We start from the raw sequence: 16,824 nt of genomic DNA on the forward strand, positions 1-16,824 counted from the left end.
TTCAATTTTTATAGTAAAGAGTTGGCTAGGGGCATGTATATTGGGGGAAGGTAGTAGGTAGAATAGGCCTCAGTTGACATTTGGTCATTTTCTGTAACTAGATTAAGTAAATAATTGCAAATTCTCTACTAGTCCTTCTTCTTCATGAACATATCCTTACCAAGATACATCATGATTTTAACCAGCTTAAGCCAAAGAAAAACTGACCGAGGTCACCACACAGGAAAATAAAGTAGAATCCACTTCTCAGGGCCAACTACACTGTATCTGTATCCATAGATACAAGACAACAGAGAAGCAGAGAATTCTAAAGCGGGAAGTCCCGGGACCTCAGAGATCATCTAGTCTCAGGCGTAAATCCTGCAGTCAGGGGGACCCACTGGGGAGTAAGGAACAAGGTACAGGTCAAGGCAAAGAACCCCTCGTCCTTGTTTCATCCTGAATGACCTCACGGGGCCAACCTAGACTAATATCCTCATTTTACAAGTGACAACCAGAGCTTTGCTAATTAAAAGCAGAGTTGAGATCAGAAGCCATGTTTCCTGATTCCCAGTCTATCGCTCTCTTACAGTCCTCAAGGCTGCCATTCTATGGCTCTGAGAGTCACAGATAATCAACACATTAGGCTGTGTTAAATTTGACAACTAAGCAGGTTTTCTCCTTGCAAAACCATCAGGCATTATGTCACTACCGACACTTTATGAAAAGAGTAAGGCATCGTTATTTGGTATAAGCAAAAGCAACTTTCCATTCTGTTTTTTTTTTTCTTTGTAACCTGAAAATCCCAAACCACTGTTGCCATTACAAAATTTTTCTTTTCCTCAGTATGCAAGGCCAAGCACAGATGCATTAAAAATTTGCCAAGAGAAACAATGAAGTCACTGATAATACAAAGCATGAGAGTATCATGAAATTCATGTCTGTGTTTTCTTCCACTCGATACTTAATTACTTCTCATTACTGATCATTTTGTGGTTGTTGGCAGAAGGGCAAGGAAACTCCACCATTGTAAACATGACGAGACACACTCCTCAGTAGACCAGAAGTCTGCACACGATGGGTCTGTTCACAAACTCAGTGTGAGAGCCAGCAAGAATGTTGATGCTATTTTCCCTAGCCCTCAAAGAAGACTGGTGGTTTCAGAAAAACTCTAATCAATTTTAAAAGAACATGGTATAAAAATGTTTCAGGTCATTCCTTTTTTATCGCTTATAAATATCATCATTGGCAAATGATCTGTGCTCTCCTGGCAGATTTCACTCAACTCACTTTAAGAATGAGGTGAGAGGGAATATAGCAAATATTTTATAATAACTATAAATGGACTATAACCTTTAAAAATTATGAATCACTATATTGTACACCTGTAACATATAATACTGTACATCAACTTTAACTCAATTAAAAAAAAAAAGAATGAGGTGAGGGAAGATAGAACATATACAGAGAACCATTCAGTTTTCTGTAGCAGTTCAGGGTTGCCTTAAACTCAAAGAGCACTACTTATGAGCAATGCTTAGCAAGCTACCCTGCTAAATAGAAACTTACATTATCTTGGAATTCTGGAAGGCATACCTTGGATAAGATTAACGGTGGTAGAGGAATCTTTATTGATTAGTAGCAGAATACAAGTTGATTCTTATCAGTAGGCTATTGTTCCACATATGAATATGTGGGTAAGAGGAAAGCACAGGAATGCATCACAGAAATCATAGAAATAAACTTATGCTTCCAGGAAACTAAAAGAAGTAAAGAACCAAATATATTTTACCCCTCTTTTAAACTAGATTTTTATTTGATTTTCACAGAAGTCTGAATCTGTAAGTGTGACAGACCTAGAGTTTTTCAAAGATGGCTGCAGTCAACTAAGTCTTCCCCATCCTCTGCAATGTGACTCTGCAGCTCCTTCCATCAAGAGGCAAATCTATTTCCCCACTTCCTGAATTTGGGCTAGCATGCCATTCTTTCACCAATAAAAATAAGGCCTTGGAGTCTCACACTCTTGAGATGCTGACCTGAGACCACCATAAGGGGAAGCCTGGTCTAGCCTACCAGAGGTTGAAAGCCCATGTGGAGCAGAGATGAGATGATCCAGCTGAGATCTAGCCCAACTAGCTGAAAGTCAGATATGGGAGTGAGCCCATCTTAGACCATTCACACCCAGCTGAGCTGCAAGATGACTGAAAATGCAGAGTGGCCCATACAATTTTGAGCCATTGTTATTTAGCAATGTTATCTAAGTTGTGGGATAGGCCACAAAATAGAAAGAGCAAACCATTCACTCTGTTGAACAGCCATTAGGTATGAAGCATCAGGTCAGAAACCCTATGAGACATATGAATGGAGACTATTAATATTTGGTGGAAGACATGGATGGCCCTGCCCTTCATGTGAGAACATATCTGTAAATAAAGTGGTATGTAATATTTATTTGTTTTAAACATATCTGGTCTACATTAACAACCTTCCATTACTCCTATAGGCCAGAGCAATGATCTTTCTGAGGTGTTTAAGACAATCCAATGGGGTGGGAGAAAAATAATTAGATATCTTATTTTTTTATTAATATTTTTCCTTTTTGAATATGTTTTCATAAGGTACATAGCATATATTAATATGCTAGTGTAGGAATATTATTTATAAACACATAAATACACACATAATGGGGTTTTCCACAGTCATAAATCTTATATATCCTCAACCTTCTATCCCTACATAAAAATGTACTCCTTCTATGTCTTTGCTTTTCTCAAATAAATAAATCCTTCCTTGGCTACGTAGGGGAGAGTCAGTGACAACTACTGCCACAGACCACTGTTCATCTGTATTGTAATTATTGATAAGTAATCTCTTCAGCAAGGCTATAAGCATTTTTCACACACGGTGTCTGTATCCATTTCAGACAGGGTGTCTATAGCCATCTGTCTTTGGCAGTACAGTAGCATGACACATGATTTTTAAGAGCACAGGTTCTGGAGCCAGGTTGCCTGGATTCACATCCCAGTTCTGCCTCTTATTAGCTGTGTAACCTTCATCTGTGCTTCCATTTCTTTGCTGTAGATGGAGATAATAATATTCCCTACCTCACAGGGTTGTTATAAGAATTGAATGAGTTAATAAATGTAAAATGCTTAGAAGAATGCCTGGCATGTAGTAACTGCTCAGTAAGTATTAGCTGTCATCATCATTACCACCACCATCACCACCATCACTGTCTATCTCCAGCGTCTAATAGAGTAAATAAATGTGTGATGGAGGGAAGTAAGAAAGAACATGAGTTGTAGAGAAAACACATTATGTGACTTGTTAAAATTCTGAAAATGAATGTTTTAAATTTCTCCAGATGCACATTGTAACTTCAAGGCAGGGTGTCCCACTAGTATCACTTGATAGTTGGTTTGTTACTGACAAATAAAATATGTAAATAATAAACACGTAAGGCAATAAACACCTTCAAGTTCTGCTTTTACATCCTGATTGTTATGATGAGGCTACTGAAAATTCTCAGTTGAAAATTATTGCTGGGATTATTTCCTTAAGCATTGTCTTTTAACTGTGATCTCTCCTCTGGTGAAAATCAAAAGTCACAGGTCCATATGTAGTCCATATGTAGCATTTAGATTTCTGTGGATTTCCTATAAGATGCAGACCCACAAACCCATGTCTTTTAAATATACTATTGATAATCTATGCTAAAAGAAAGGCACAGTGGCAAGAATCGTTATACATCCTAGGAGAAAGGGGGCCACAGAGATCACCTCCTCACCCCCCCTCACTTCACAATTCAGGGCACTGCCCTCAGAGAGGGTCAGTGTCTTAACTAATCCGATAGCTGATTTGTGACAGAATTCTTTTCACATGACTTCTGTCTAGTTCAGTGCACTTTTCATGATCCCAGATTTACGAACTGTTTCCATAAACCTTACATTTGAAAATATATCACTTGTATTAAGGGAAGTAAGGAAGCCACACCATAAATAACCAATTTAGTGCACGAAACACAGTGGGCCTTCAATAAATGCTTGTTGAAGGATGGGTGGAGAGATGAATGGAGGCTTAGCTGGTTGGCTGTGAAGTCCTCAAGGTTCCTAAACTGTTCTACACTCAGGTTTCTCAAGTGGTGCCAGCAAGCTGGGAGTGGTAAGAGTCACTTCTTAAACAGAGTACCCAAGAAAGACACAAAGCCATTCTTTCAATCTTCTTTTCTTTCTCCCTTTATTCACGGCTCACAACTCATTAGATGAAAGAGGTAATCAAATAAACTTGCTTCAATTCTTGAAAATTTTTTCTAACTATAAAGGTAATAGAGAAACACTATAAAATTGGGGGAATAAAAATAAAGTTAATAATAAAAGCTAATGTTTATTGAGTGACAATTTTGTATGAGGTATGTTGCAAACATTTGACATGTGTTGACTCAGTTAATCCTCACACCAACTTTAGGTTATAAATATACTACTACTATCATCCTCATTTTACAGATGAGAAAGGCACAGAGGTATTAAGTAACTTGTCCAGAGTTTTATAGCCAATAAGTAATGGAGTAGAGATTTGAACTCAGGCAGAGTGGTTCCAGAGTCCATGGTCTTAGCCATTCTTTTATACTGCCACTGTTCAAATTTTGCTTTCCAATGCAAATTATAAAGAAAAGAACTGATTTAAAAATTGATAAACTTGACTAAATTAAAACGTAAAACTTCTATACCACAAAAGACACAAAGTGAAAATGTAAGCTACAGACCAGAAAAGATAACATCAAAACATATAATCAACAAAACAGTTATTTATAGAGTATGTAACGAATTCCTACAAATTCATAAGAAAAAGACAAATAATACAAAAGAAAAATGGGCAAAGACTATGAACAAGCAATTTATGAAGAAATTCAAAGGGGCTCTAAACACATAAAAGGATGCCTGCTCTCATTAGTTATAGAATGCCAATTAAAAAGTCAGATACCATTTCACTTACCATATTGGTAAAAATTATAAATTCCCTAATAGCAAGCGTTGATGAAGATACAGAGCAATGAGAACTCTTACACTCTGCTATAAATTGGTACTCCATTTAGGAGAGCCAAAATCCCATTCCTATGCTGTAAAGAATACTACCTGAAGAAATGGATGTTCACAGGGAAAAAAAAATGCACAAGAATGTTCACAGCTGCATTTTTTCTAATACTAAAAAAAGTAAACTATTTAAACATCCATCAACAGTAAAATGGATAAGTAAATGGTGGCCTATTCATATAATGCAATACTATATAGCAGTTAAATATGTAAAATAAGTAAAATGGAGCAAGCAAGAATCTCCAAAATATAGGATGAAAAAACATTTTCAGAATGATACATTCAATATGCTGTATTTATATTAGGTTTGAAAATCTGCAAAGCAATACTATATATTGCTCAGCAATATATACACATGCATTAAAAGTATAAAGTAAAGTATAAAACATGCGTGGGAATAATAAACACCAAATTGAAGATGGTTACTTCTGGGGTAGGGCGGGTATAGAGTGGGTTAAGGAAGAGGTACACAGGGACTTCTACTATATCTATAATATCAATATTTTACTTAAAAAACTGTTTTCTAATGTATATAGTAAATTAGGATTTTACAAATCTGTGTGCTAGCATGTAGTGATTAATTGTATTTCCATACTTTTCTGTATGCTTGACCTTTCCAGATTTTTTTTTTTGGTCACGCTGTGCACAGCACGTGGGATCCTAGTTCCCAGACCAGGGATCGAATGCGTGCCCCCTGCAGTCGAAGCGCAGAGTCCCAAGCACTGGACCGTCAGGGAATTCCCTCCAGATTTTTAAAGAAATATTATTACAAATGAAAAGCAAGGTACCAATAATGATGAAAGGGACTTCCCTGGTGGTCCAGTGGTAAAGAATCCACCTTCCAATTCAGGGGACACGGGTTCCAACCCTGGTCGGGGAACTAAGATCCAACATACCACGGGGCAACTAAGCCTGAGTGCCGCCACTACAGAGCCCACGTGCCCTGGAGCCTGGGTGCCACAACTAGAGAGAAGCCCTTGCCACAACGAAGAGCCCGCACCACAACCAAGAGCCTGCGCCGCAATAAAAGATCCCCACATGCCATAACTAAGACCTGACACAGCCAAAAAACATAGAAAATAAATAAATAAAATAAATAAATATTTAAAAAAATAATGATGAAAGTTTCATGATTTTTAGTAATGAGTAAAATTAACAATCTGCTTGAACATCACTGAAGCAGACTATAAGTTCACTTGATGTTTTCTCTTTCCATTACAAACCTCAAAGGCGGAAAAAATTATCTTGCTATTGTAAATTAATTTGGATAATTATATAATAAGATGTGGAACTAATATGTCCCTGAAATATTAATTTATTTTATACTGTTTTCATAATGGTTAAATACTATAGGCACTAGTGTTCTTATTTTGTAGATAAGGGTCCTAAATATAAATCCTTGACTTATCTGAGGTCAGCTCTGGAATTTTAGCAGAATGTCAAGGATACAGCCAGGGACCAAGCCTTCATTCCTTTAATATTAGACTTTACTGTCATAACAAAATAACCCAAAGTATTTTGTAATTCTGATGCTTGTCTCTTAAAGCACCAAAGGCTAAGAAATTTAAAAACTCTTTTTAAACTTCCACAAGGAAACACTATAATGTGAATGTGAAGAAAGTTAGAACAATTAGCAAATTTACCATTTTACTATTACGTTAAGTACATCTTATGTAAGCACTTAGGCCTAGGTTGGAGGTATGACCCAGGTCCCTGAGGTAGAATGCTTGGTGGATGAAGTTCAAATACACAGTCTGTTTACCCATGGACATAAGTGGCCTTAATCAAAGCAGAACACATTTTTTAAAATGCTGATTTTAAAAACAGAAGTATAAATAAGACTGTGATTTATGAATCTGCTAATGCCCTTCTCTGCTGTAGACTTCAGAAAGATTGAGTCTTTGGCTGTGGTAAATATAACAAGAGTGCAGACTTGTCAAAGCAGTAATAGGAGCTCTTATTAAAACTCTACTTCCACTAAGAGTTACAAATTGTCTTCCTTCTTTCCAGCCCTTAAAGAATGCGTTCCAGAAGCAGTGACACAGAGGGCTCAGCCCAAAAGCAATTTCCAAGACATAGTGAAGACTACAGTTTCCAAGGTCCTGAGAACATGAAGCAGAGACAGCAAGACAAAGACCCCACCAGTGAGTCGGATGCAATGCTTCCGTATCCTAAGTCACACAGTGGTAATGGCCACCAAGGAGAAGACCTCTCAAGAGACGACTTATTATTTCTTCTCAGCATTCTGGAGGGAGAACTGCAGGTCAGCTGGGTTAGAATTATCCCCCTCATGCTTCAAGGGGAAGGCTGCTTATGAATTTTGTGTGGTGGCTGCCACAGAAATAGGTATTTGTGCTTCATACTTGTATATACATGAAATCAAAGTACACATTCACAGAATTCTCTTCTGGCAGCACGAAGAGCAATTAATCACATCTAAAAGGGCTGTTGTTATGACATGCGATTGGCATGCACATTGTGAAAGGTCACATCCTCTGCCCATGCTGCTCACAAGCTTCAGTGCACAGGCACGTATGGGTAACAATAATAGCAGATGACTTCTGGACTGGTTTAAACAACAATAGGTGGTTTTGTACCTCACATGAACTGGCTCCTAGACTTGCCCTGGCATTATTAACCTATACAAAAAACTAAAAACAGCTGCTACATATATAGAAGAATCTTATTTCCTATCCCTGAAAATGAAAATGCCAGTCCATTGAGGCATATCATGTTATCTGCTTGTCAAACACAATAAAAAATGTAGAGTCTCCCCATGTTGTATACTGATCACTTTTAAAAACATTATTAATGTGTAACTAGACTGTAAGAAGGATGAAGTAAAGGGACATAGTTTTGCTACCTTTTCTAAAAGGTGCTATAACCAAATATGATTTGTTTATATTTGAAGGAGAAGAGAAAAAATACTCAACTACACAAGAAATCACTTGCAGAGACTGCTGGTAGATAAAGTGGGCTTTCTGAAATGCTTTTTGTTCCTGCAGGCTCGAGATGAAGTCATAGGCATTTTAAAGGCTGATAAAATGGACTTGGCTTTGCTGGAAGCTCAGTATGGGTTTGTCACTCCAAAAAAGGTGCTAGAAGCTCTCCAGCGAGATGCTTTTCAGGCAAAATCTGCCCCTTGGCAGGAGGACATCTATGAGAAACCAATGAATGAGGTATGTATCACATCAGGGGTGTGTACCGAGTAAGCTCACCAGCCAGTAAAGCACTAGGCCTGGCAGGTGAGCAGGACATGTAACTCCTTTTTCGATTATTTATAGTTGTATGTTTAAAATCTTCCCCAGGTAGATAAATACTACATGCTCTACAGGAAAGAAAAGGAGAATAAATCATGGATGGGATGTTCCCACTGGGTTTGTTTCTTGACATTAGACTAAAACCTAACAAATGCAAGAGAATTCCTCTCTTTTGCTCTCTCCCCCTCTTTCCCTCTTGTATAAACACATAGACACACAGACACACACAGATACACACAGACATACACACTCAGACCCAGACACACACACACACACACAGAGGAATCTGCACTTCTTTTGGAGATCTGAAGGCAATAATAAAAAACAGATAAAGTTTAACCATAGAAGTTAATTTCTTTGAAAACACTGAAGTATTATGTCATAGAAATTCTGAGCATGAATGGAAACGATCTGAAGAATTATCCAGGAAACAGAGTTTTAGAAAGTATACGTTTTAGATGAACACATAACTTCTTTTTCCTTCAAAAGTTTAATGACAGTAAAGACTTTTCTCCCACCAAGTATGCCCAACAATGACAACAGCAAAGATGAACAGTCTCAACACGGCCACCACTGCACAAAGATACAGCACTGCTTGCTCTTTTACTTGCTGATATTTCTGAAACTCCTTGGCATCCTTACTTTATTCTTCTATTTTCTTCTGAAACCTCAATGGAAAATTTCATAATTTTTCATTTTTATAAAAAGTAAACAACTAGGAGCATAAGTTAAGGCTAGAGAGAGTGAAAGCAAATTTTGGGCAAATTTCCCCCACATACGCTCTGGCAACCTACCTCAGGACTGACCTCTAATGTCCTTGCTATTCTTGTCTTGAGTGTCTCATGACAGAAGCCTACCATCTTGCCAAATTGTGAAAGAGTTTGGTCATATGGATCTGCTTCTCTGAGGGGTGAGGGTGAGGATGAGACCACCCAAAGTCTGTTGATTGCGCTTTAATCCAAATTTTAAACAAGAGGAGCCGAAGCCTCATTCAAGTCAATAGTGTTAAAACTGTATTCTGGCTCCCAACACAGTGACTGTGAAACAGCATTAAGCACAAATTCCCCAACCAGTGTAAGTGCAAATGCAAGTATCACTGAACATATACTCACAAAACTCCACAAATGGCACAACCCCTCAACACTTCAGAGTAAAATGAAACAGAATAATTCCAAACTTATCCTGAAATCAGTAGGAAAAGTTTTAGCTACTTTTGTAAGTAAATAATTCTATTGTACCCAGGCAAAACTGGAAACACCCTCTCTGCAAATGCTTGCAATCCTAACTCTGCAAAGTGTCCCTAAAAGTTACCCATAATTTGGCCCTGCTTTATGAATCCAACCTTCCTTGATTACTCAACCAACAGATACCCCTACACAGACACACACACACACACAGACACACACACACACAGACACACACACACACACACACACACTTCTTACATTCCCATCTCCATGATTTGTCCGTTTTCTTCTCTTGCCTACTTCCGCCTGATAGATTTCTCTCCTCAGCTACCAGTCTCTCCCAGTTCCTTGAAGCCCCTATAATTCTATCTACCCAACAACCCAGTTGCCTACCCTTTTCCTCTATCTAGAAGTAATGGGTGAGGGGGGATATCCAGAAAATAAACAATAAAGGGAAATTCTGACTAGGAGTCCCTAGATAGGGCTGAAGAAAAGAAATAAAGTGGGGTGTTCCCACTAAGACCATACTGGGGGGCACCCTAATTACATCAGGGTAAGGATGTGCACGCTAAAAATTTATTATTTTGTTTTCCTCCATCTTCCTCCTTTTATTTTCCTCATAGTGTTCTTTTAAAAAAATGTGAAAAATCTCAACCATGTCTAGGGTAAACTAAAGGGGATTTATCTAGTCATAAGGCAAAATACCTTAGAAAAACAAACTGTTCTCAGCTATGTCATATGTTAGGAACACTGACTTAAGGTGGAGGCCTGTAAGCTAGAACAAAGGATGTGGATGGGGAGAGAGGGAGGGAAAAACTCAGAGTCCACAACAGTTTTAACCTCCTATTCCTTTCCAACCTAGGCTTCTATACTAAAAGTTACCTTAAAAAAGATACTTGAGTTAATGGCCTAACATATTCTTAGTTCTTCCAAAAAAGATATCAAGAAAAATATAACAACAGTTTGGATTTATCAAGGTACTATAATAAAAGAATCTACATACCTTATTAGCATTACCTTAGGGCAATTCTTAAAGTATTGATACTTATTTTAAGCAACTATATAGTTCAGCTTTTAAATTTCATTTCATAATTTTCATTGTATAAAAATAGTTGTGCTTCCTGTCTTCAGGGTGCTTAATGTCTCTTTTAAGAGTGACAGACAACAAGTGATCACACAATAAGTATATAATACACACTATGTTAATTTTTGTGGTGAAAACCACAAAGCACTATGAGGGAGTATAATGGGGGATCGAATTGAGATAGAAGAATCAGGAAAGCCAAGTTCCAGAGAATGAGTAGGGGTTACTCAAGTAGAACATAAAGAAATTCCATTTTCAGAAACATTGTGGATGACATATCATGAAATCATATCACTAAAAAATACATAAAAACATTAGATAAAATATCTAGCATACTCTTAAGTGCATGGATGAGCTTTACATGCAGCTAGAGAAATCCTGAAGCCAGGAACTAAAAAGGGAAATTTCCTCAGACTAGCTTCTGGCTCCACATATTTTCAATCTTTCTCTTCTGTAATCCACAATCTTCCAGTGCTAGGAACCAAAAGACATATTCATTTTGCAGTATAGCCTCTGGTTTTTCACTTCTGAGCATGGCTGGGTGAGCTGGCACACCCAGAATGCTACCAAGATGGACAGTTGAGAGGTATATTGTGAGAGTGACCTGAAGCTCAGTAGATGACTGAATAAGAATGACACAGGACTATCACCATTCAGGGTGACAGCAAAACAAGGAAGGGCTTTCAGAAGAGTCCGGTAGGGGTCATGCTGAGACAAGAATCATGCCCCCATTTCCAGTATCTGAGATACTGAGGCAGTGTGAGAATGGGCAGTCTCTATTTTAGGATGCTAGCATTATCCAGGAAAACCAGGTTTCAGTAAAGACAGGGAAGAAGATGGAGCATTTTATGAATAGCATATTTGGTTAACTTTGATCTACTAAAACAGCTAAATAATTTCTCTACTGTCTGAACCAGCTTTATCTCTACTAGTATATTCAGGGTAATCAAAGAAAAAGACAATCTTCAAATAGCCAACAAAAAAGAACAAAGAGAACCAAAGCCATAGCTCAGAAAGAAGACAAAGCCCCAAATTAGGGTGGTCTGTGACTCAGGAGCTATTAAAACAAAGGTCATTATTCTTTCCTAAACATATATTAAGCAACCAAAAGCAAAAAGACTGACGATCTCTCTGTCCTTCATTCTTTTTGACCACGGGAGAATCCAACCTATTGGAACACATTGGACTTCCTTCATCCTAGGCAAGGAGTTGGATTGTATTAGCGGTTGCGGGTAGGATATGACATCAGGGAGGCTAAAATGGTAAGCTTGTTATTGCACAGTAAACATTAATGAGTTATCTTTTTAATCTTTCTTCCCCTGACACTCCCTAAAGTGACTGAGTCTTCCTGTTTTCTTCCCCAGGCTTCATTCAATCCACAAGTGGGGCTAGATCAAAAAGGGGCAGTGGTTCTTTGATAGTCCCTTAGTGCTTAATGATACACCACCTTATACTGCTCCTAATTGTTTAGTGTGTATATCTTATCTGCCTAGTAAGAGTATAAGCATTGAGACTTTAAAATTCTCCCATGGCAACTATCATAGTACTAAATGCATATAGCATAATAGACGCTTAATAAATAGTTGTGGCCTTGAGAAAACTGTGGCAATACAATTGATCTTAGAAATCAAGGCCAACCACTACATTTATAATCGAAAAACCTGAAGTACACAACGGTTAAGTGGCTTGGCCAAGCACACACACACAATTGGTGGAAAATGAAATGAGTTCAGACAAGCTCAGGTCCATCATTTGATCTGTAGGAATGAAGAAGAGACTGAATTAAGAATAACTGGCATATTTTCTAAGAGGCATTTTGGGTATGGAGAAACGAAGGCACAGAATAAAACTTCAAGCATAAGCTAAAACATATCTAGAATCACTTACACTTTCTTTGGGAACTTTCCCTCTGCAAGGTCCCTATTTGACACCTTTCCAATTTCTGCTGTTGACAAACATGAGGTCCTTAGCACCAAACAGCATGCAGTAAATATAGGCCATTCTTCAAGAGTCATGGAAGGTGAGAGAAGGAAAACCCAGAGAATTAAACATTTCACTGATATGAAGAAACAAATAATTCTACTCAGGAGTGACCAGAGAAAGCCATAAAGGAAGAACAGGAAAAGTTTTGGGTGGAAGGGGAAAAAGGTTTATATGTCCCGGCACTGAAAAAAGCAGTCTTGAAGCACCACGGTGTGTTCTAAGAACTACCTGAAGTCTGGTGCGGCTAAAGGCTGGGTGAGAAAAACGGGAAGGTATGGAATGAGAATGGGGTGGAAGTGTCAGGAGGCCAGATGGTGAGAAACCTTTCAGCTCTGAATAGGAGAGTAGAGTAATCCCACTGGTGGAAGATTGTGCTGTCACTGATCAGGACAGGCTGGATGGGGGTGAGGCTGAAGGAAGGGAGAGCCCTTAGGAGATTATGTAACAACGGGCAATGATTCTTTCCAACCTTCCTTCCTTTTCCCTACAAACAAACAAACAAGCAAACAAAATAAGGAGGAAAAACACAATGGAAAGCAATCGTAGATTAACTAAACCTTCTCTTTTTGGGCTAAACTAAGTTTAATATTCATATCCATACAACTACAAGAAGCTATCTGAGGAAGTTTCCTTTATGAAGCCTCCCTTAGTCATTCATTTATGCTTTACTAAATACCTATTATAATTATTTATTTATTAATTCTAGGGCCGATCTTGTGATAAATTGAATGTTTCTCTAAGTCAAACGTCAAGCTCCCTAAATTAAGGCTGATTCTATTACTATTTCACTCTCAAATTCTAAAAGCAGTTGATTTGAATTTCCCATATAATGCAGTCTAGTGTTTGGGCAACTGGAAGTTTTCAGAGAACTGTTGTTGCTTGAGACCCAGGACAATTAACACTACAACCTCCCTCTCAGAGGATGGTCATTAGTTAAAAGTGACTCTGCCAGCAAGCAATACAACTTAGCAATTTCAGCTTCCACAAAAGGATTAGTCACATTAATTAAAAATCATCACCTATATGACATAATGAAGTATTTTGTGTGTGTTAAGGCACCATTATAAACCCATATTAGAAAACTAGACAACCAGCCTAAGCGTTCAGAGGTCAGTTGGGTTCTGTATGCTGGGACACCTTTATTCCCTTCTTTTTCTGAAATCATTTGGCCATTTTTGTGCTTTGGATTCCTAGTTAAGTATGTGCTTTTTAAGGATGTATGATTTAAACTGGCTTCAAATTCGGGGTCACAAATTTTCAGTCTTTTACAATAAAGGCAAAGGGCAAAATCAACCAATATTATCAGTTATAGTTTAGTATTTAACTAATCTAGACAGTCACATGCTTTAAAAACCATGTTCTTAAATGGATTTTAATTTATCACTGGTCAAAGATCCTGAAGCACTTTTGTTTTAATCAGTCTACTTCCCTCTTTTCTTTCTTGATTCCTTGCTTGCTTATTTTGTTTTCAATCTGTAAGCATATACTGGGCACCTACTATAAGCAAAGCACTCTATTAGATGTTAAGAATTTAAGAAAAATAGAATGTAGGCCCTGCTTTCAGGGAGTTCACAGTCTAGCAGAGGAGACAATAGTAAATAAGACACGGGGTAATTGTTTTATAATAGAGATATAAGTAGGCCACAGAAACCAGAAAGGACTTGGTGTTTACACCAGGTCTATACCAACACAGAATTGATTAACAAGAATTTGAAAAAAATACACAAACACCTTTATGAATAATGCACTGAAAAACAGACCATGGATCCAAGAGATGTACGTGAGCAGAGTACTTTAGGGAGGGCTGGGCAGCTAGGGAAGTGGCAGAATCAAACACTGTACAAGGATTCCTTTACTTTCCATCATTTCTCTGATATGGTTTCCCTGGAGAGAAAAGGAAGTAGCAAAAAGGGGGTATGGAGAAATTGTTCAGATATTTACAGAGGAACCAATGTTTCTTTCTGGTTAAAAAAAAAAAAATGATGACAGGGGAACTAAGATCCCACAAGCCACGTGGTGCGGCCAAAAAAAAAAAAGACAGTAAGAAAGTTACATTTGTGTTGAAACATCAAAAAGTATCAATTAACAAGAGTAATGATAAAAAACTAAACAAGGAAATCATAAACCCACTGTTGAATTAATTTGTTAAAACTTGGATATTTCTAAAAGAGGGAGAGATGGCAGTATTATGAATGATTTGTACTTAGACTATTAATGTATTTTCTTTTGTAGTTGGACAAAGTCGTGGAAAAACATAAAGAATCTCACAGACGAATCCTGGAACAGCTTTTAATGGTAGAAAAATCTCACAGGCAAACCATATTAGAGTTGGAGGAAGAAAAGAGAAAACATAAAGAATACATGGAGAAGAGTGATGAATTCATAAGCTTGCTAGAACAGGAACGTGAAAGGTAAGGCTACTTTGGACAAGACAGTGACCTATTCTGCAAATTCTTACTAACCTCTCACTATGCGCTGGGCATTATACCAAGGGATACAGGGATACAAGGTAAATATGACAACCTCTGGTCTCAAAAATCTCATGGCCAAGAGTGAGGAAAAGGATATGTTTAAAAACAATATCAATACAATGCAAGAATAACTGGGTGTGACAGGACTGTGGAAACATAAATGCTGGGCAACTGATTCTTCAAGGGAGTGCCCTGTGAAAGTTGCAGAGAGGAGGTAACGGGTCTAGTCCCTGTGCAAACAAGAATGGAGACCACATACAAGGCAGGGGCAGGAATAAGTGCCACAGCATAGAGGTAAGAGAAGAGTATGGGTACTGAGGGAACTAAAGCTTTCCACATGGCTACAGCACAGGGTGTCAGAAAAGGAAAGGCTAGACATGAGCAGCTGGATTTTATACTGTTGGCAAGAAGGAGCAAATGACAAATTATGAGAAGGAGAATGAGTTATCAGGGATGCTTTCTTAAGGAACCATTAAGGAAAGACGGAAGAAAGACAGGGGCAGGTATGTGTTCCAATGGCTATAGGGTTAGGGAGGATGGGGCATAATAAGAATTATTTATGACGTATAGTCAATATGAATTAGTGACTAATGTGACTAGAGAGCAGAGCAAGGAAAACAGGAAGTTATACTCCTAGTTCTTCACCAAGGTACAGAAAGCAGGAATGGGGCACAGCTTTTTGTTGTTGCAGGATTTCTGGTTGGGGAGATAGTTCAAAAGATGGAGGGGGTCCTGTTTTAGATAAGTTGAGCATGAAGTACCTGGTGTATTCCAATGTTCAGTGGGGAGAAGGATGTGTCTAAACAGACAACCCACCGTTAGAAATATAGGTCTGGAAAAGGCTGGGCTGGTGACGTGTATTTGTAGCCAGTGATAGCTGAAGTTATGGGTGTTGGTGTGGTGAGGGGAGAGAATTTTGAGATGGGAACTCTAGAAAACAACACAACAACCCATCAAATTAGGGTTTTCCTCCAGAAAAATGGGTCAAGAAAGGAAGCTGAGAAGGAATGAAGAATGGTGGAGGATTAGAACAACTAGAAGAGAAAGCAAGGAACCAAGCAAGGGAAGACTTTCAAGAAAGAGTGAGCAAACAGCACCAGATAATACAGAAAAGGATGACCAAATGTCCCAAGATGGCAACAAGGAAGATACTGAAGAACTTAATGAGCCCTTTCAATAAAACAGTGAAGGCAGAAGCCAAATTGCAATACTTTGAAGACTAAATAAGAAATGAGAACACAGAAGCTTAAAATGTGAACTAGTATTTAGAGAAGCTTGGCTACAAAAAGGGAGAAAATGGTTGGTAAACATTTTATTACCATATGGAAAGCAGGTTATTTTGCTCAACTTTGACCCTCTGTTCTGAATTACCTTAGAAAGTATTAACATCCATATTAAATTGAAAGAACAATGACTCCTCTCTATTAATACTGCAAAGATAGAAAATAACCAATCTTAGTAATGTCAAATTTTTACTGGACCTTCATGTCGCTTTTGTTATTCCATGTATACTTCTCTTATGAGTTACAGAGCTAATGATGCTAGATTCTAACAATCACAGAAAAATACAGAAAAAAAAATTACTGTGAGTTCCCTTTTCTAAAATACTAGTAGCCTCAACTGTTTTATTTGACTACTTACAATTCATATTTTAACTAGGTAATCAAAGTTACATAATAGCTACGCTAATGGCAAACTTTCATTTCTTTTCAGTGCACTTCATGGTAGTCGTCAGAGCACTAGAGATTCAATGGCCCTCACATCCAGTTT

At 37.9% G+C, this 16,824-nt stretch overlaps 2 protein-coding genes across 5 annotated transcripts in view; one reads left to right on the forward strand and one right to left on the reverse strand.

Annotated features, from left to right (window-relative positions):
- CMSS1 (cms1 ribosomal small subunit homolog) overlaps positions 1-16,824 on the reverse strand; it is a 382,810-nt gene that overhangs the window by 245,706 nt on the left and 120,280 nt on the right. The window lies entirely within an intron of this gene.
- The window catches only part of LOC101284504 (filamin A-interacting protein 1-like), a 202,414-nt gene that overhangs the window by 175,463 nt on the left and 10,127 nt on the right, over positions 1-16,824 (forward strand). Inside the window, exons 3-5 of the mRNA XM_033433324.2 lie at positions 7,080-7,332; positions 8,075-8,248; positions 14,816-14,994. Of these exons, the coding sequence (XP_033289215.2) occupies positions 7,090-7,332; positions 8,075-8,248; positions 14,816-14,994 (596 nt within the window). The 5' untranslated portion in view covers positions 7,080-7,089. The remainder of the gene's footprint in view (positions 1-7,079; positions 7,333-8,074; positions 8,249-14,815; positions 14,995-16,824) is intronic.

This window comes from Orcinus orca, chromosome 5, assembly GCF_937001465.1.
Source record: "Orcinus orca chromosome 5, mOrcOrc1.1, whole genome shotgun sequence".
Classification (NCBI taxonomy): domain Eukaryota; kingdom Metazoa; phylum Chordata; class Mammalia; order Artiodactyla; family Delphinidae; genus Orcinus; species Orcinus orca.